The sequence below is a fragment of the Salvia splendens genome, chromosome 11 (assembly GCF_004379255.2).
Source record: "Salvia splendens isolate huo1 chromosome 11, SspV2, whole genome shotgun sequence".
Classification (NCBI taxonomy): domain Eukaryota; kingdom Viridiplantae; phylum Streptophyta; class Magnoliopsida; order Lamiales; family Lamiaceae; genus Salvia; species Salvia splendens.
Genome location: NC_056042.1, coordinates 34,875,172 through 34,896,039, shown reverse-complemented (window position 1 = coordinate 34,896,039; position 20,868 = coordinate 34,875,172). Strand labels below are relative to the sequence as shown.

The 20,868-nt window shown below is 38.2% G+C and overlaps 2 protein-coding genes across 2 annotated transcripts; both read right to left on the bottom strand.

The window, feature by feature from the left end:
* Positions 1-6,603: 6,603 nt before the first annotated feature.
* Positions 6,604-7,346, bottom strand: LOC121753908 (MFP1 attachment factor 1-like). Its single transcript, XM_042149201.1, has one exon. The coding sequence runs from the start codon at positions 7,294-7,296 to the stop codon at positions 6,766-6,768; it is 531 nt and encodes a 176-aa protein (XP_042005135.1). The 5' UTR covers positions 7,297-7,346; the 3' UTR covers positions 6,604-6,765.
* Positions 7,347-16,883: 9,537 nt separating this feature from the next.
* Positions 16,884-18,801, bottom strand: LOC121756475 (cytochrome P450 81C13-like). Its single transcript, XM_042152031.1, has 2 exons — positions 17,742-18,801; positions 16,884-17,610 (listed from the first exon to the last, which is right to left on the bottom strand). Exons 1-2 carry the CDS (start codon positions 18,768-18,770, stop codon positions 17,002-17,004), a joined length of 1,638 nt encoding a protein of 545 aa, XP_042007965.1. The 5' UTR covers positions 18,771-18,801; the 3' UTR covers positions 16,884-17,001.
* Positions 18,802-20,868: the final 2,067 nt, after the last annotated feature.

The following is a 20,868-nucleotide window of genomic DNA, read 5'->3' as shown; positions in this document are numbered from 1 at the left end:
AACGGAAAATTAGATGAATCCACTCCTCCACTAGAAAATCTAAGCAAAATATTGAAATTTTATAATTTGCACTATTATACGTTTAAGCCGATTAAAAGTTAGTCTCAATACCCGTCCCGCAGTGAGTCGGGTATTACCCGATACCCGAGTCGGGTATCCCGCACCCGACACCACGGGGTACCCGACCCGGAACATGTTTTTTTTTCAAATCTTCTTTTTTTATTATTATATGTTGCACACTTCTATTCATATATGATTTCACATAAACTGTTATATGGAATATGATATTTTCGGATGCTTTTTTTAAAGTACTACTGCTAACTAAGGACTTTATGTATTAATTTAATTTTGTTGAGAATCGAGATGAAGCCATCTGATCTATCTTCGTATTTTTCTAAATTGTGAACCTTTCATATTATTACAGTTTCACATCTAAATTCTAGAATGAATAAGGACTTAGAAGTTTAAATAATCATTTGAGCTGCAGGCGGCGGGTGGAAGGAGATAAGGAGTTTGAATCGTAGAGTATTAGAAGAGAAAATGCGGAAAAAGATAAAAATACTTAACCCTAATTATAAGTTAAAAACTTAAAACTTACTCTTAATAATAAAATACTAATAAAAAAATTACATTATGACTTTTGAGTAATCCCAAATCAGCAAGTATTAAAATTAAAATAATAAATTTTAAAAACTTATATACATATTGGGTATTTCGGGACTAACAGGACTACCTGATACCCGCAAAACCTAAAATAATTATACCCTACCCTGCCTCGTTTCCCGATAACCGCCGGGTATCGGGTCGGGTTCGGGATTACCCGTTACCCGCTACCTATTTCGACACCCCTAACAAAAATGCACCAATATTTTCTCTTATAATTTTGGATTGATATCCACCTTTTTTCACTATTTGGCAATTTTGTTAAAAATGTAAAATAAAAAACAGAATTGACTGTGTTGTAGAAAAATTGGCCAGAAAACATGGGGCTGCCATCAATTTTGAACTTATTCTCACCTATATATATTGTGAATATAAAATTGGATTGGTCCAAAATAATTGGCTAGAAAAAACTCCATTTGAGTATGTTATAATTGTCTTAAAATTGAGCAATTTAGTTGATCATTATAAGTAGAATAAGAGTCTCAATTGTACTAAGAATAACAATTATAATGAGACAAAAAAATTCATAAATAAGTAGTACTAATATTAATGGTAAAAAATAATTGGTTGTGTGGGGTATAATTATTAAAAATAGAATAAAATGAATAGATCGTGGACAAATTAAAATGGCAAAATGAATTCACACCAGCGTATAAGTATAGCATCAGAAGTTTGAAATATTGAATTGGATACTACTTTATCTCTCATGGAGAATAGTTTTTATTGCTTCTTATTAGGTATCATATTTCCTCTTCCATTGGGTGTGCCGACAATTAGAGCTTGAAAATAACAATTGTTTCCTTGACTTTATTCCCCTTTTTTGCCCATGAATTATGAGAGGGTTGGTTAACAAATTTACAAATGGGTGGAATTTGGGGCTTCATAAATTTAGTTGAAGCAAATTGAAATATTTTAAATTAATTTATGTTTCGAATTTTTTTTCCTTTGTTTTATATTTTTGGATTCTTTGAGTAGATCGAGTGGATAGTATAATAGTAGAACTTAGTAATATTTTATGCTCGACAATTATACTTCTACAAGTCAAATTCCTTTAGTAGTACTACTAAATTTCATTATCAATCTACATATACCTACTATGTGCGTTCACATATTTATGTTGAATTTGTTTGTGAATTTAATAAGATAATTCCTCCGTTCTCTTATAATTGAGCCATTTTTATAATGGTAACAATTTTCTCATTCTTACTTTATTCCCTCTACTTTATTCACTTTCTATTATATTCTCTCTATTTTTTTTCTCTCTTTTACTTTTTCTCTTATCTATTAACACACTAAACATCTATTTCTTAAATTCCGTGCCAAAAAGTTCCGTCTCAATAACTACGAGAGAATGGAGGGAGTACTATAATATAGGGATTAATTCAAAACATAAATATTTTTTAATATTGTGAAGACATGTAATCAATTTCAGCCATTTGATCGTCAAGATTTAGCAAGGTGATGTATGCATGTATATTACTCATACTATTTAATACTAATCCTTGAATTTTAGAATAAATATAAATATCATAAACATAAAAGAGCTACTAAGAGAAGGAAATCGTTTAGTTTTTTCTATTTTAATAGTGAACTATGCTATTAAATAGCAAGGAATGATAGCATTAATTAATTCTGAAGATATGCGTACGCAATCAACTTCAAAGAAAATACACACCGATCACCTTGTTTTTAGTTTATTAAACAAACTTTTTAATTAAAAAGGTCCCTAACTGAAAACCACGCCGTTGTTAAATTATGTGTGTGTTGGCGACATTATATAGTATATTAAATCGATATTATATTTGTATATAATTAGGTGGAAAATGGTCAGGAAAAAAAAAGTAAGAGAAAGACAGCAATTCCATGAATAAATATGACATACACAACACGCGTTTCTTTAAAGTCAATGCTTCGTGTCGTGTGCAACCTAATGTTTATACTAATAAATTGTGTTTTAGTTTGTTTGATAATTCTCATTTGATTATATATGCTCCTTCCATCCGTCTCTTTCACTTTTTTTTTATATTTGTCACAACTAAAATGATTTATTACTAAATATAAAATATTTTTATTTTATTATGTTAATTTAACATACAAAATAAAGTTATATAAAATCTCGTGTTATCCGGAAAATTGGTCATCTTCTTTAAGACAAATGGAGTATTATACATTTATAACATGAAGTTCAAGGGTTCAAACTTTATTATACTATGTCACTTCCAAGTAAAAAAGTTGTCCTCTTATGAAACCTATTGTAGTCCATTATCTAGATAACCCTCGTTCTGACTGAGTAATTGAGTTGAGAGTTGACACTACATAGTTCGAGCTTTCCAATAATTTAGGTCATTAAAAAAAGAGGAAGACAACCCATGCGACAGGATCCCCTCTATCGGATGAGTTCCAAAGTTGAACAATTGTCTAATTATTATTAATAATAATAATAATAATAAAATAATGCAAAAGAATGCGTATTTAACAAATCGAAAGGCTGTGAGACTTCAAAAAACCAGAACTTATTTGCAACAAGATCCAAAGTCATGTGATTTGAATTGCAGTGATACCTTTATTACATCATATTGTGACACATGATCAAATCTTTGAAATTGATATACTACTACTAGATATCTTCCAACATATACAAACCTTACCCACACTACACACCCAAATCTTAAATACTACAACAAAGTCAAAATGCTCATTCAAACCAAAACATTCCCACAAGTCTTAATTAAATTTTCTACCTAATAGAAAAAAGAAAAAAAGAAGAAGATAGAGTTACACATAATCTCCCAATTAGTCAAATTCCTTGTTTTCAGCATTAGGCCCCACTCCAAAAAAGTTCTTCACCTTCCCATCTCAAAACATCCTATAAATACATTCCACATTCCACACTTCACCACATCAAACCACCTCAACAAATCAGCAATACATTCCTCCCAAAAAATGGAAAATAGTAGATCATCAATATTCAAGAATTCCATACTTATCATAACAGTGTTATTGATAATGAGCTTGCAGTCTTCTCCGGCTGACTGTCGTCGAACCCTCCAGCCCGTCTCCACCTCACCTAGTGGTGGCGGAAAGGAAGGACCAAAAAACCCAATCATTGTTGACACAACATCATCGTCTTCGTCTTCGTCTTCTTCATCGTCATCAGCACTCTCTTCAGAAAATTCAAGAAGAATGAGTGATAATGTGATATCAATTAGAGGTTTGATGATCATTTTGGCCTCAGGCCCAAGCAGGAAAGGCCCTGGCCATTAGAAATGTTTTTATATGGTTAAAAATAGACCAGATATTATTTTTCTAAGATCATCTTGTAGAATAGCATATACTTGTATCAGTTCTCTGTAAATTGGATTGGTTAGCCAATGAGAAATGGTATTTTTAATTCATTTATTATGGTTAAATTAGTTCTGGGATAGTTTTAGATTTGTTGGTTTTGCAATTAGCACCTTTATTGGTTATAATAGAATTAGTGATTTGACTTTGAACTTTAAAGGAACCACATTGAATACAGGGAAATTAGAATAATTGTTTATTGAATTTATGTACTGTAGATTTCGTCTTATAGATGATATCATATCTTGCACAAAATTCTGGAAAATGATTAAATCCATTTTTAGTTGATGTTGCATGGAAAGAATCGTCTTTTCATCATTTCATGTCTTTATGGAGTTCAGAGAAAATCAGATTTTCCAAGAATATTATTTTAGAATATAAGTTACTGAAAAATTCTTACTAAGATGTTATTGGAACTTTTATCATGTACTAAAAGATAGTGCAGCCTGAGCCCTGTGGTAGTATCTTTAAACACAATTCTTTTTATCCTAATATCCGGTCCAATATTTCATTTAATTATAGTCTCAATATCCTTACAGTGTAAATAAAATTATCCGGTGTTGAATTGATTCATGGTAAATTTGTTTATAACTTGCTCCAATATAAAAGACTAATCCTCTTTTTTTAAGTGTTATATGGTTATTTTGAAAATGGGAAAATTTTCAAAGAGATAAGATATGAATATTGGATATGGACTAAAGATTTGAGTGAATTAGTTATGACATTAGATGAAGAACGACTTTCTTGTACAAATATGAGTATATATCAAAAATCTAGGATGTGTAAGAAAATCTACAAAAGGCCAGTAGCAATGTTAGAGAGCTTCATATGTGGAGTATTTTCGTTCATTCGACAGCCAAATTTGACATTTGATTTGGTAAAGAAAAGAAAAACTAGAAGGCACTCACACACTCTACAAGATGCTAGTACTCCCTCCGTTCCATGTTACTTGCACTATTCCATTTCGGTTCGTCTCAAACTACTTACATTATTTCTAGTTTAAGTTAGAATTAATGTATTTAATTAATACGTTAGATTAAGTTAAGAGCCACTTTATTAAGTTATGTCTCATTACACTTAAAATCAATCTCAAATTTACGGCCTAAAATGAAAAGTGCAAGTAACATGGGACGGAAGGAGTACAAAAGATGGTAAAACTATGAGCCTGTAAATTTTTAATCGAAACAAAGTTTTTTCAACACTTAAATCCACACACAGTACCAATTCAAACGAACACTTCCAAATGAACATGCCAATAATGCGTATATGCTATGCTAAGACAACGGTTCTATTGAACACAGGGTGTTGCACAACTCCTCCAGTCGGGTAATTGGGGCCGCAGATTGTACCTCAGAAAAAGTTAACTGAAAGATTAATCGATTTTAACTTGAATTGCACCCTAAATTGTAACAACACTCTTCAATTGAAGATGGCCGCCATAAAATAACCTTCTAACTCTAAGTCAAGAAAGAGGCAAGTAGTTATAACAAAAGAAGTCCTGCTATTTCAACATATATTTCAGATTCTAGATGACAATGAAGATCGATTATCGTGGACGCCTAACTCAGAAGAATACTTATTCAAATACCTGATTCATAAAATGAGAACATCAGGAGGAGGGGGGGGGGGGCTGCCTTACATGTGATTTATCCTAAACCCTGCTGTCCAAGGCCCCAGGCAATCACATTTCTACCTGTCTCACCTTTTACAGAAGCAACACAATAAATTCAACTAAATTCCTACACCCATCCCATCAACCAAGTGTGGGGGTTATAGGAGGAGATCACAGTGCCTTGGTGATATGTTCGACTTTACAGCCACAACGACATTCACTGCTTCCCATTCTCCTATGCCACTTCATATTGTCCAAATGCATGTTGTAAATCAATCCACCTAACTTTTGAATCACCTAAGTTATGTCCCTAGGAACTCTGACACTATCCTAAAATAGGATATGGCTCCCTATGATAAGCTGATTAGAGGTAGTCTTGCTAAGAAAGCAAAGCTAAAGTGAAGTCTCAAATGTGGAAGAAATTTCTGGATACAAGCCGCTAATCTACCTGGACAAAACCCCACTAACCTTGGATCCATCATTTAAAGTTAACTATCGACCCAACTTAAAGCCAACTCAAACACCAACTGCAACCAAAAGCAAAGGCCTTTATCGTCCTACACTGTAAAGTGTAAACCAAATGTGACAATCAATTTGGACTAGCTACTACAATCACAATATATAACAAGAAGAAGTGCTTGGAAGGATGGTTCTAATAGCAAGTCCATCCAAACAACTGGATAAACAGGCATATCACTCCTAACTGAATGCCCAGCAAGAGATCAAGCATAATCAAGATTCGACATGATAGCAAGGGCTCTCCATTTACACATCCATATGAACCTCATTCACTGCAAAGCTAATGCCATGGAGCAATCTTTACAGCTACATGTAATGATTCTCAAACTAAGAATTACCAAGTTGAAGTCCATTACACTGTAAATTATCACCAATTAGCATCAACATTTCAATAAGATTTCGATTTTCAAGAAAAATATCGAAATTCCAGTTTAATAAAAGCACAACATGTGAAATGAAGAGGCAAATTAAGAGCTACATAACTAATATATATTTAGAACAAAGCATCCACATTACATAACAGTAATAATATACCAAGTAGATCCCCAATCTCAGCATAACAAAACACCGGCATGATATATCAATAGCGAAAAAATAGAAATTAAAGCGAAATTTAAATAACATTTCAGTTACTCATCATCGGCAACAGACTCGGTTTTCTCACTCTGCGGCGGCGCGGATGACCCCGCGTCCTCCTCCTCTGCCTTATGCGGCTCGTCGGTGGCCGGAGCGGCTGCCGAGTCTCCAGATCTGGCCTTCACGGTGTCAAGCATCCGCTTGCTAATTTCCTTGGAATAGACCTGCAAAATCACGATCCCGTCGTCATCAGCGGACACCGCATTTCCGGCGACCTCGAAGGCCTCCTGCTCGATAAGCTTGGCGGCTTCGACCGCTTCTTCGCGCGAAACGGTGCCGTACCGCTTGGAGAGAATGGAGGGGGAAGAGAGGGTTTCAATGAGGCGGTTCTTCACGGCCTCGCGCGTGCGGTCGGTTGGTGGCCAGATGCTGAAGGAAACGTTGGGGAATTTGTCGGCGGCGGCGGTGGCGGTGGCGGTGGCATTTGGTGGCGATTGCTCGGTTTCGGCCATGGCGTTGGTGGCTGAAGGCGGTAGATGTTCGGCTTCGGGATTTTGATTTGGGGATTCTATTTTGTCCGACATAATATTACAAGCTCGTTTTATAGGAGTAATAAAATATAAATAGAGTAAATTTAAAACTATAATTGGGTATAACTAACTGCGCCTCGAGAGCTATTCTATATGTTCGATTGACTGAACCCTACATTGGTGCTCGATTCAATACTATGCGACTCGAGCTCAAACTTGAGCATAAATGGTGCTCGGTCAATCAACCTTTGGATATGTTCACATTCGTTTATTCATATGTTTGTGAGCTTGCTAATTGAACATGTTTGCAATTTTTTTATAGAATTCCCGATACTGCTAAAATAAGAACATTCGACTTAATCTTCAACTTAAAGTCGATGCCTCATGGAACATTTTGAATTATATTTGAGTCTTTCTCGAACTTTTAAGGAGCTTAACTACGGTAAATATCACGTCACGCTAGTTGAACTGTAGTCTATAGCTCAAGTTTAAACAAGCTTGAGTGCGAATGTATGAATATCACATGAGTTGAATTCAAGCTCAGCAATTAGGTGATGAACTATGTTCGAACAAAATGACATTAGCTCGAGGCATTCATATATCTGAAGAGTGAAGATATGTAGTTGTGGGCCTTGTGGCCCAACTCCCAAACAAAAGGGGTTGGGTTTGGACTATTTTACTACTACTGCTGCAACTTAAATTTATGATCCGTTAGCATCAGTCTTTTACAAGATTCTGTAAATGTGTTTAGGCCCAACAATTTGTTTATTTGTTTTGCCAAATATATTGGGACTCCAGTCATAGGCTGCCTTTTTTTATAATGGTTACAATATTTATTTATAAATAATTTTTTTCTAATCATAATAACCTGCTAATTAAAAGTACAACACATATGTTATAATGCAAGCATATAACATTGATAAGGGTGTCAATATTTTATCTTGAGAATTCATTAAATTTGAAATCTCAAACAAATATGAGTGGGTGGTTTTATGTAAGATCTAAATTTGAACTATTGTTTATGTCATCTTCGTGCTAATTTCATTAAATATTCTTGATTCTGTTTTTGTTCAATCTTCTAAAGTCTAATGTTTTATGTACCTTAATTTGACACAAATACACAATACAAACATGAACTGATGAAAGTCCGACCAAAACACGAACAAAATTGATGGATAGTATGATAGAAATCTATGGGTTCAATCGGTGATAGGAGAAGTGACTCGTGGGATTTACATACTAGTTTCAGTTTTCTCTTGTCACCGATGTAGGACAATTATATGTTATTTTTAGTTTCAAACTAGTTTCAGTTTTCTCTTGACACCGATGTAGGACAATTATATGTTATTTTTAGTTTCAATTGCCTACACCATCCCTCAAACCCTTCAAGGTGAACCTTGGAGGGGTTGGACTTTTTTTTTCTTATCGATTGGACGACTTGTCCAATTTTTTTTCTTTCTAATCGGTTGGACCACTGCCCAAATTTTAGCCCAGATATACTGTTGGGTCAGTCATTTTTTTCGGTTTCAGTCCAGATATACTGTTGGATCAGTTAAATTTGACCCACAATCGACGACCCGCTCTGATATCATGATAAAAATCCATGGGTTCCATCCTAAAACCAATTGGTGATATGAGGAGTGGCCCATGAGATTTATGTACTAGTTTCCGTTTTCTCTTGACATCGATGTGAGACAATTATATATTATTTTTAGTTTCAAACTAGTTTCAGTTTTCTCTTGACACCGATGTAGGACAATTATATGTTATTTTTAGTTTCAATTGCCAACACCTTCCCTCAAACCCTTCAAGTTATTTTTAGTTTCAATTGTCAACACCCTCCCGCAAACCCTTCAAGGTGAACCTTGGAGGGGTTGGACTTTTTTTTCTCATCGATTGGACGACTTGTCCAATTTTTTTCTTTCTGATCGGTTGGACCACTAGCCCAAATTTTAAGCCCAGATATATTGTTGGGTCAGTCATTTTTTTCGGTTTCAGTCCAGATATACTACTGGATCAGTTAAATTTGACCCACAATCGACAACCCGCTTTTTTCTCATCGATTGGACGACTTGTCCAATTTTTTTCTATCTGATCGGTTGGACCACTGGTCCAAATTTTAAGCTGAGTTATACCGCTGGATCAGTTAAATTTGACCCACAATCGACGACCCGCTCTGATATCATGATAAAAATTCATGGGTTCCATCCTAAAACCAATTGGTGATAGGAGGAGTGGCCAACGGGATTTATATACTAGTTTCCGTTTTCTCTTGACATCGATGTGGGACAATTATATGTTATTTTTAGTTCCAAACTAGATTCAGTTTTCTCTTGGTACCGATGTGGAACAATTATATGTTATTTTTAGTTTCAATTGCCAACACCTTCCCTCAAACCCTTCAAGTTATTTTTAGTTTCAATTGCCAACACCCTCCCTCAAACCCTTCAAGGTGAACCTTGGAGGGGTTGGACTTTTTTTGGACTTTTTTTTCTCATCGATTGGACGACTTGTCCAATTTTTTTCTTTCTAATCGGTTGGACCACTGGCCCAAATTTTAAGCCCAGTCATACTGCTGGGTCAGTCATTTTTTCGGTTTCAGTCCAGATATACTGCTGGATCAGTTAAATTTGACCTACAATCGGCGACCCACTCTGATACTATGATAGAAATCAATGAGTTCCATCCTAAAACCAATTGGTGATAGGAGGAGTGGCCCATGAGATTTATAAACTAGTTTCTGTTTTCTCTTGACACAGATGTAAGACAATTATATGTTATTTTTAGTTTCAAACTAGTTTTGTTGGTAGATTGTGATAGCTTCGGTTTTGAGCTCGGCTGTTGAGTTCGGTTTTTGAGTTCGGTGTTAGAGTTCGGTAGTTCGGCACCAAGTTCGGTAGCTCGGCAGCTCCGTGGTCTGGAGAGAACGATCAAAACATGAAGAAGAGTTCGGCTGTTATAACAACTCGTTTCAACAGCCGTTGGATGTACTTAGTTAGTCATGTTTAATCCTGACCGTTAGATGGAAAATAGCCGTTAGTTAGTTTTGAGCTTTTAATAGTTTGTTATTCTGCTTTATTCAGTAATTTTTCATCTTCCGTTTCTGGTGAATAAAATTCTCTTTCGATTTCCAAGTCTTGATTTTTCTTCTCCCAACATTCGACAATCTGTAGCTAGGATTAACAATTGGCGCCGTCTGTGGGAAGGAGGTGAAAGGAGGTTGGTTTGCGGATGATTCAAACGATCTCGATGGCGACAAGGCTTGAGGCTGAGAAATTCACAGGCAAGAATGATTACGGTCTGTGGAAGATGAAAATGAAAGCGATTCTGATCGATCGTGGTTTGGCGGCGGTTTTGGCTCCGGTAGATAAGGAGAATGCGCCAGTTCTTGATGAGAAAGCACAGGCGAAGTTCGATGAAATGATACAGCGAGCTCACAGTGCGGTTATTCTTTGTCTCAGTGATAAAGTTCTGAGGGAGGTTCAAGAAGCGACCACGGCGGTTGAGGTGCTAGCGAAGTTAGATGAGGTCTATTTGGCAAAATCCCTGGCCAATAGGCTCTATATGAAGAAGAGACTGTATTCGTACAGTTTTGTAGCCGAAAAATCGATCGTCGAACAATTGGAAGATTTTAATAAGATCATTGATGATCTTGGGTCCGTGGATGTGAAGATCACGGATGAAGACAAGGCTATACTGGTCTTGAATGCGTTGCCAAGTTCGTATGATCAGCTAAGCGATGCAATAATCTACGGCAGAGATAAGCCAATCACATATGCCGAGGTTCATGCTGCGTTGATGGCGAAAGAGATGCTGCGAATGACAGGTGGGAAGGCATTGGAGACACAGGCTGAGAGTCTCAATGTCAAGAAATTCAAGAATAAGAGTTTCAAGAAAAACCAATATAATGAGTTTAAGCCTTCAAGCTCGGAGGGGAAAGAAACTCGGTCCTGCCACTGGTGCAAGAAACCAGGGCACCTCAAAAAGGACTGCTTCGTGTGGAAGAAAAAGCAAGCGGCTGAGGGAGGAAAAGCTGTCAACACAGCAGAATATTGCGAAGAGGATGAAGTTTCTGTTGCTTTGAATGTGATGGAGGAAAAGGGAAAGGAATCTTGGATAATGGATTCAGGGTGTAGCTTCCACATGAGCCCGAATCTGGACTGGTTCGAAGACATTAAAGAGTCAACAGAAACTGTCATTCTAGGCAACAACCAAGTGTGCTTGATAAAAGGCATAGGTACCATCAAGTTGAAGATGGAGAATGGGTGTATGGTGACTCTGAGTGATGTTAGGTATATTCCTGATGTTAAAAGGAATCTAATATCCTTAGGCTCTCTTGAAAGAAAGGGATGCAGATTTGTCTCTGAAGGTGGGCAGATGGTTGTTAGTAAGGCAGGAAGATCTATCTTGAAGGCAACTAGAAAAGGCAGTCTATATTACATGATGGCTGCTGTTCAGAGAAGAGACTCAGGGCATGCACACAATGTGGTTGGTGATTCTTTGAGTCTGTGGCATACCAGATTGGGGCACCCAGCAATTGGTAGTATAAAGGAACTGGTCAAGAAGGGTGTATTGCAATGCTCAGATCAGACTGATACAACTCAATGTGAGGAGTGTGTGTTAGGGAAAGCCAAGAAGTTGCCATATCCCAACAGCACACATTCTTCAACAATGCCTCTAGATTATGCCCATAGTGATCTTTGGGGGCCTGCACAGGAGAATTCAATTGGAGGTGGCAGATACTACATGAGCATCATAGATGATTTCAGTAGAAAGGTCTGGATTTACATATTGAAGCAGAAGTCAGAGGCTTTCAGCTGTTTCAAAACATGGTGCAGTGAGGTTGAGGCAGAGAAAAGGCTGAGTTTGAAATGCTTGAGGACAGATAACGGGTTGGAGTTTCTGTCCAAAGAGTTTGATGAGTTTTGCAAATCAAAAGGCATCAAAAGACACAAAACAGTTCCATTAAATCCGCAACAAAATGGAGTGGCCGAGAGGGTAAACCGCACTATCCTTGAGAGAGTTAGATGCATGATCTTGGCTGCTGGGATGAAGAAGCGGTTCTGGGCAGAGGCTGCATCCACAGCTGTTAAACTGATCAATAAATGTCCTTCTTCCAGCATTGGAGGGGACACACCAGATTTCAGATGGTATGGGAAGCATAGTGGCTATGATGGCTTGAGGACTTTCGGTTGTAAAGCTTTTGCTCATGTGAAGCAAGGTAAATTGGAAGCAAGGGCCCTAAAATGTGTTATGATTGGATACCAATCGGGTGTGAAGGGCTATCGGTTGTGGTGTGTGGAGCCAGAAAATGAAAGAGTTGTGATAAGTAGGGATGTAACTTTCTGGGAAGGTGAGATGCCTTTTAAGAAAAATTCAGAGACTGCAGTAGATAGTTCTGGATTTGAGGTGGAGATTGGGGGAGTTCAACAGGAGCAGCAGGATGAAGATGAAAGAGAATCTGAGTTTCCTGATGCCTCTGATCTTGGACAACCAACTCAGACGGCAGCAACACCAAATGAGCCAGGAAGCTATAAGCTGGTTAGAGACCGAGGTAAAAGGATCAGAAAGCCACCAGAGAGATACTCTGATGCTGAGTTCCTGTTTTATGCATTACTAGTAGCTGAGGAAATAGAGTTCTCAGAGCCAAGCACTTATGAAGAGGCTATGGACAGTAAAGATGCAGAAAAATGGATGCAAGCCATGATTGAGGAGATTGATTCACTGCTTAGAAATGGGACTTGGGTGCTGGTGGAAAGGCCCAATGGTAGAAGGGTAGTGAGTTGCAAATGGATTTTCAAACAGAAGCTGGAAGGAGCTGATGGTAAAAGTGTCAGATTTAAAGCAAGGTTGGTTGCTAGGGGTTTCACACAAGAACATGGTATTGACTATGATGAAGTGTTTTCACCTGTTGTGAAACACACTAGTATCAGAATCTTGTTGGCTATTGTTGCAAGAAGAGATTGGGAGCTTGAACAACTTGATGTCAAGACAGCCTTCTTGCATGGAGACTTGAAAGAAACCATCTATATGGCACAACCAAAAGGCTTTGAGAGGCCAGGTGATGAGGGAAAGGTGTGCTTGTTGAAAAGGAGCATATATGGTCTGAAACAAGCAAGTAGGCAGTGGCATAAGAAGTTTGATGATCACATGGTTAAGAGTGGTTTTCTGAAATCAAGCTATGATGAGTGTGTCTACATTAAGAGTGTAGGTGGAGCTGCTGTGGCATACTTACTCTTATATGTGGATGATATGCTCTTGGCTGGAGCAAGTTTGAAAGAAATTCAGAAAGTTAAGGCTGATCTCAGTAATGCTTTTGAGATGAAGGATTTAGGCTCTGCAAAACGAATTCTGGGTATGTCTATTTTCAGAGATAGAAAGAAGAGAGAGATTGTGTTGTCTCAAACTGATTATGTGCAGAGAATACTCAAGAGGTTCCAGATGAGTAACATCAAGGAAGTCTCAGTTCCTATGAGCCAACAATATAAATTGTCTGCAGACCAGAAACCAAAATGTAAGGCTGAGGAAGATGAGATGAGACAGATCCCTTATGCTAGCATCATTGGTAGCATCATGTATGCTATGATTAGCACAAGGCCGGATGTGGCACAAGCTATTTCAGTAACAAGTAGATATATGTCCAACCATGGTAAGGAGCATTGGGCTGCACTGAAGTGGTTGATGAGATACTTGAAAGGAGCATCGGATGTTGGTATTCTGTTCAAGGGAGGAGAAGACCATGAAGGGGATGCTTTGGTTGGCTGGTGTGACTCTGATTTTGCTGGTAACTTAGACACCAGGAGATCTCAGTCTGGGTTCCTATTTACTTTGTATGGATCCGTCATCAGCTGGAAAAGCAGCTTGCAGGGAGTGGTTGCATTATCAACCACAGAGGCTGAGTTCATGGCTATGACATCTGCTGTGAAAGAAAGCAAGTGGCTAAAGGGGATTTTGGAGGATTTTGGTGTAAAGCAATATAGTGTGAGCATTGGTTGTGACAACAACAGTGCATTGAGCTTGGCTAAGCATCAAGTATATCACGAGAGGAGTAAGCACATAGACGTGAGGTTGCACTTCATTAGGGAGGAGATTGAAAGAGGCAATGTGAAAGTCTTCAAAGTTCACACTTCAGAAAACCCGGCAGATATGTTGACTAAGCCATTACCTAAAGAAAAGTTTCTGCTATGTTTGAAACTGGTGGGACTGGAGAGGAGGAGTTCTGGTTGGTGACTCCGCTATCACAGGTGGAGTTTGTTGGTAGATTGTGATAGCTTCGGTTTTGAGCTCGGCTGTTGAGTTCGGTTTTTGAGTTCGGTGTTAGAGTTCGGTAGTTCGGCACCAAGTTCGGTAGCTCGGCAGCTCCGTGGTCTGGAGAGAACGATCAAAACATGAAGAAGAGTTCGGCTGTTATAACAACTCGTTTCAACAGCCGTTGGATGTACTTAGTTAGTCATGTTTAATCCTGACCGTTAGATGGAAAATAGCCGTTAGTTAGTTTTGAGCTTTTAATAGTTTGTTATTCTGCTTTATTCAGTAATTTTTCATCTTCCGTTTCTGGTGAATAAAATTCTCTTTCGATTTCCAAGTCTTGATTTTTCTTCTCCCAACATTCGACAATCTGTAGCTAGGATTAACAAGTTTCAATTTTCTCTTGACACTGATATGAGACAATTATATACTCCCTCCGTCCCGGGCTACTCGCTCATTTTCTTTTCGGCTCGGAGATTAAGGAATGAGTGTATAGGAAAGTCAAAAATGACGGTTGTATGTGAAATTTTTTACTAAAAATGGAAAGAGTGCAAGTAACTTGGGACGCCCAAAAAGGAAATAAGTGCGAGTAGTGCGGGACGGAGGGAGTATTATTTTTAGTTTCAATTGCCAACATACTTTATTAAGCTGAGTAAAAAATACGAACGATAAGATTTCACGAAGATGTCCAAAAACGATAGTATTATTTGGATAATTCATTGCATAAATCAGTAAACTAAATACGTTATAATTATTTATGGCTATGGACCAATCGAATTTTTTAATCACGTAATTAGCCGAGCGTGGTAAATTGGCCAAACTTACGGCACCACTTAATCATAGGGAGTACTCAACTTAGTGCAAAGTTGACCTGACCCTATATATATGTGAATTTGACATAAATTAATTGATGTGAATGTAACAGGACAGTTTTTTAATATTGTTAGGAGTACGATAATTTTTTTTACAATTTCAAATTATTCCCAGATAGAAATTTAAATATTTGCTATTTACTGAGGTGAAAAATAAATATATAACACAATTTGTTGCTTTTCAAATATAGTTGAAAGAATAAATTGATCGCATACAACCCTAATGCGTAAATTTGTGCGAATTAATATTATTCAATCAAATATATTATACTACTATTAAAAAGAAGTTGACTAATAAGTAGAGCCTCAAAGAGTGGACGCAGCCAAGCTTGGATAAGCTATGCTAGTAGATGAGCATTCTTTATAGTAGTATATTCCTAACTAACTTGGGTAAATTAAAAAAAATTATTAATACATTTTATTTTAGTTTTAAATACTATAAAATAAAAGTAATGACTTTTTTATCATTGATTAAGCCGAATTAATTTCAAAATAAATAAGAGTAACAAAAATAAATTTAACTAATAAAAGTTTAAAATAAGTTAAATAAAGATTTAACCCAAAACCTCTAAAACCAAAATACAGTAACATAAGGATATAAGTGAAAAAAAAATGTAAAAGCATCTAACGAAACAAAACGCATTTAGTATAAGGACATAATGAAACAAAAAAAAAATGTGCAAAAATCTATTGAAATAAAAAATATTAATAAATGGATCTCCATATGTATTTTGCTAAAAAAAAATTAAAAGTTATATACCTACAAACAAATAACTCAAATAACACCTACAAAGTAAAAGTAGCATAAAATTCTTGATTAACCACCACAAAACACCTCCACGAAATACTATAAAAAGGAACCCTTCTCCCCATCCATTTTCCCACACAACACAAAATATTTTAAGCATGACAAAGGTAACCTCACTCACTCCTTTCTTCTTCCTCCTATGCTTTTCATGCATCATCTCTCTCTGCTTGAGTCGCCCCATCTCTGACGCCGAGGCCGGAAATTTTGGGGAGGAGCAGTGGTTCATGCACCCCTGGCTTTTCGCCCACGCGCCGATGCCCAATGGTGGTTTCAAGTGGCCGATGCCGGTGAAGCACTGGCCATTTTATGCTCAAGGCCCAATGCCTAGCGGCGGTTTCAAGTGGCCAGTGCCGGTGAAGCACTGGCCATTTTACGCTCAAGGCCCGATACCCGATGAGGGTTGGAAGTGGTGGCCGAAGAAGGAGGTGGTTGCTGATGATACAGAGGAGGCGCCGGCTGTGGCTGCTCCACCCCTTGCGGGCTAGAGTTTTTCTTTTTTGAAAAAGAATGCATCAATAATGATTTTCTATCTGCTTTTACAATTGTGTGGTTTTTATTTAGTTAAGTGAGGGAAAATAAATTCGTTGGTTTTGAATTGAAATGGCCCATTTTGGCTACCTATATGGTTTACTTTGATGGAAATGTTTGCTAGTATTTTTTCTTGAATATGCAGTTGAATTTGAATTAATATATATCAGCCTATTATCAAGACATAAGTTGAATTTAACTCTTGGATTATCACAACACAAACCAAACCAAACCAAATCAAATCAAAGAAGATAAAAGACACAACGTCCTCAATCAAAGTGATGATCAATCCAACTCGTGGATCTAAAGTAGATGCACTGCTTCATTCCTCACAACACAAACAGCCTCAAGAGGCTTTGCCTTATGCAAGGTAACACCCAAATCCACCCCAAAATCAACCTCAACATCCCCCTTTCCCCACTCGAAACACTGCACAAACGCACCCAACGCCAACGACACCGTCCTCAGGGCCATGGCCGCCCCGGGGCAAGCCCTTCTCCCCATCCCAAACGGCAAGAACCGGCTCCCTTCCCTCTCAGCCTCCAAACCCTCAAATCTCTCCGGATAAAACTTCTCCGGCTCATCCCAATGCCCTGGGCCGCGGTGCACGGCCCAGGCATTCACCAGCAGGATGGTGCCCCGGGGGATGTCATACCCCCCGACCCTACACTCCTCAGACGAGAGGTGGGGTATGAGCAGCGGAGCCACAGGGTGCAGTCTCAGAGTCTCGTTGACAACGCAACGGAGATACGGGAGCTTTGGAAGATCGGCGTCGTTGATCAGGCCATCATGGCCTATGTTTTCGTCTATCTCTTGTTGTAGCTTTTGCAGCACGTGGGGCTGAGTCAGCAGATTCGACATGGCCCATTCCATTGTCAAGGCAGAGGTATCTGTTCCGGCCGCCAGCATTACCTGATAAACCACACTTCAATTGATAAGACTTTAACGACGAAGAGTCATTAACTAGGGCCATCAAAGTCTTGCTAGATAATCTAAATAATAATCATAAAATAACCTTAAAAGTCAACATAATAAAGCATTACCACTAAAATACTCTTTATGATATCATCGTTGTAGAGATCAGGCTCCGACGCTTGAACCGACAGTAGACGTTCAATCAAATTGCCGTTTCTCCTTTTCCCCTCCTCCGCCGTGGCGCCGCCACTTTTCACTCTGATTTCATCGACCATGGCCTGCAAAAACTCATCCCTCTTCCTCTGCATCAACACTGCGTTCTTCTCCAGCCCTTTGTAGCCAATCCATCTCAAAATCGGAAAGTAATCACACATACCTAACGACACGGTAGGCGAGAACATCCAACGCATCGATCGCAGAATCTCCCTTCCCGCCTCCGCCCCGATCTCCTCCTCCCCAACACACAGTTTCCCGGCGATACCTCTCATCACGACGTTGAAGCTGAAGGCGGAGATCAAGCTATTCAGATCAACTCTCCTCCCGCTCTCCTTCCGCAGCCGCCGTAGAACTCGAAGCATCTCCTCCTCTCGAATATGGGCGGATCTTTGGAGGCTGCGCGAGGAGAAGAGCTCGACGACAGTGAGGCGGCGGAGGATCCGCCAGAGCTGGCCGTAGGGGGACCACGTGTAGGCGGAGTAGTTGTAGGTGAGGTGGTCTCCGGAGAGGGAGGAGGGGCGGTTGGCGAAGACGACGTCGTTGGTGGTGAAGCACTCATCGATGGCGGAGGGAGAGGAGATTATGAGGAAGGATTTGCAGCCTAAGCGGAGAGAGAAGATGGGGCCGAGGTGGGAGGAGAGAGAGGCTAGAGTGAGGTGGATGGGCTTCTTGAGGAGGTGGAGATGGCCGATTAGTGGTAGGGATGGCGGAGATGGTGGTAGGTTTTGGTTTTGGTTTTGGTTTTGATGGGATGACAAGTGTTTGAGGATGAAGAGGGTGAAGATGAAGGGTGGCAATAGCAACACAAAACAGGTCTGGTGATCCATAGAGAGAAGGCGAGGAGAGTGATTAGTTTTTTTGTAAATAATTGAATTTTGCAGTTGGATTATAAAAAAATCATAGTAATTGAGTGGGGGAGGTTGATATGAATCTTTCCTCATCTATTTTTCTATCAACTTGGGATAAAATAGTTTACTTTTGAAGCGTATATTTTTCATGGAAAAGTACTCCCTCCCACTGTCCACTACAAATCGAAACTCTTTCCTTTTTATTCCGTTCCTTAAAAATAAGAACTTATTTAAAACACATTTTTCATCATATCTTTCTTACTTTACTAATTTTGCATTAAAAAACTCATTTTTAAAGATTATTTTAGGGAATAGAGTGAGTATAAATGATTTTGTAAGCTAATGTGGTTTAGGGGTGGTTATAGTTTCAACAGAACTATGTACTATATAGTTACGTTACAAAATTATTTTAAAATAAATATACATAAGTTAATAATTTATTTATAATAAGCCTAATTTCATGCATTGGTTAGGAGGTTAAATTCATGCATTTACGGGGTCTAACGCATTTTTTAAGCCAGGTATGTAGAAGATATCGCCAGGCCAAGAAAGAAGGGAAGACAATTGCCTGGTGAAGGAAATTTGGCGATAGAGTGAGCATTATGAAGTAAAAATAGTCAGACGTAGGAGATCGCTAAGCTGAAGGGCAGAACAGAGATTTCATGCGAAGGCTTCTAGAAGATCACCTCTGCATCTATATAAGAGAGAATATGCAATTCGAAAGGAATAAAAAGAGGAGAAAAAACATTTTTTGGGGAGAGAAGCTCTCAGCTCACTTACACACACTTCTACACATTTTGGGGTTTTCGGAATTGAAGAGGGGTGCGGGTTTCACTTTCGGTTAGCTGTTGTGTACCACCGTCCTTACGAAGGGCGAAAAAACAATTTACTGCTTTCATTTTAAGTTTTCTGCTGGAAATTCCACCGAGTCTTCGCGGATTGAAGCTCGGCTTTTGTTAACTGTCGAAACTCGTTTAGCTATCTATGCAATTTCTATTTTCTGTCATGTTGATGTTGATTTCAAGTTTTGATTATGTTTGATTCTGAGTTTGTGGTTATTTACTTGAATGGATGCTTTTCGCACTTGATCTGTTGAATCGGAGTTGAATCGTGGTTGGATTGTCGTTGATCGGAGTGGATCTGTTGTAGCGGAGTTAATGGAGTTGTTTTTGGTTGCAGTTTGGTTCGGATTGCTTGGATCCGGAGTGGATTAAGCGTTCGACGTGTGGAACTGAAGCTGAGTTGGTTGATTGTGCATGAATTTGATGTTTCATTTCTGTGTTCTGTTTACTTCATCTAGTAGAAATAGATCTGTTGGTTTCCGATTAATCGTCAGTTTCCGACGTTCAAATTTGTATGTTCTGTTTGAATCTGGATTATTACTCTGTTTTCTCCATGTTCGTGTTTGAATCAGGTAACGAGATGCAGATTGTGGTTTGTTAAATGCAGAGTTAGTTAGTTGTAGCTTTCCGTTCGTACTTTACCGTTTCTGGAAATGGTCCTCACTGCATGTTTGTTCTCTGTTTCGTTAGATTAGGAAATCGTTTACTAGGTCGAGGAAGTTTGTTTGAGGTATTAAAGTTAAGATGATGTTCCATGTTTACATGATGTTTTCAATTTCCTAGGTCTAGTGTTAGATTTTGTTCCTAGGTCTAGTAATAGCTTTCCTCAACCCAAAATTGTGTAGCAGCAGCCAATCACCTTTCCAGAGTCTTTTAAATGCATTCTTACGCATCCATCTTCATGAGATCGATCCCTACTTTCCTGTACTAATTCATAGTATAGCGGGTTGAGGGTTTTGAATGCGGAATTTGTGTGTCCGACAACCGAGACTTCTAAAATCCTCTGAGTTCTTAGACCTTGTGATCTAGTGGATTCTCTGGGTTTGCGAAGCTTGACCTAGCACAAAAGCACACACTCAGTTTCCGAGCAGTTTCAATTTATTACTCAAATATTTTTTATTTTTGATGATTAAATATAAAATAATTTAAATTCTATTCTACATAATTAAATGCTATAAGACTATAATCTTAGACAGATCTTACGTGGGCAATGGCTATTCTTATGATTTCGTTCTTATACTAATTATGCTAACTGTATTTTAAGTAATTGTTTAATATACTTACCAAAAAATGGGCAATAATTTAAATAATTTGCTTTTTTGTGGGACAGCTTGATTTTGTTCTCAGGG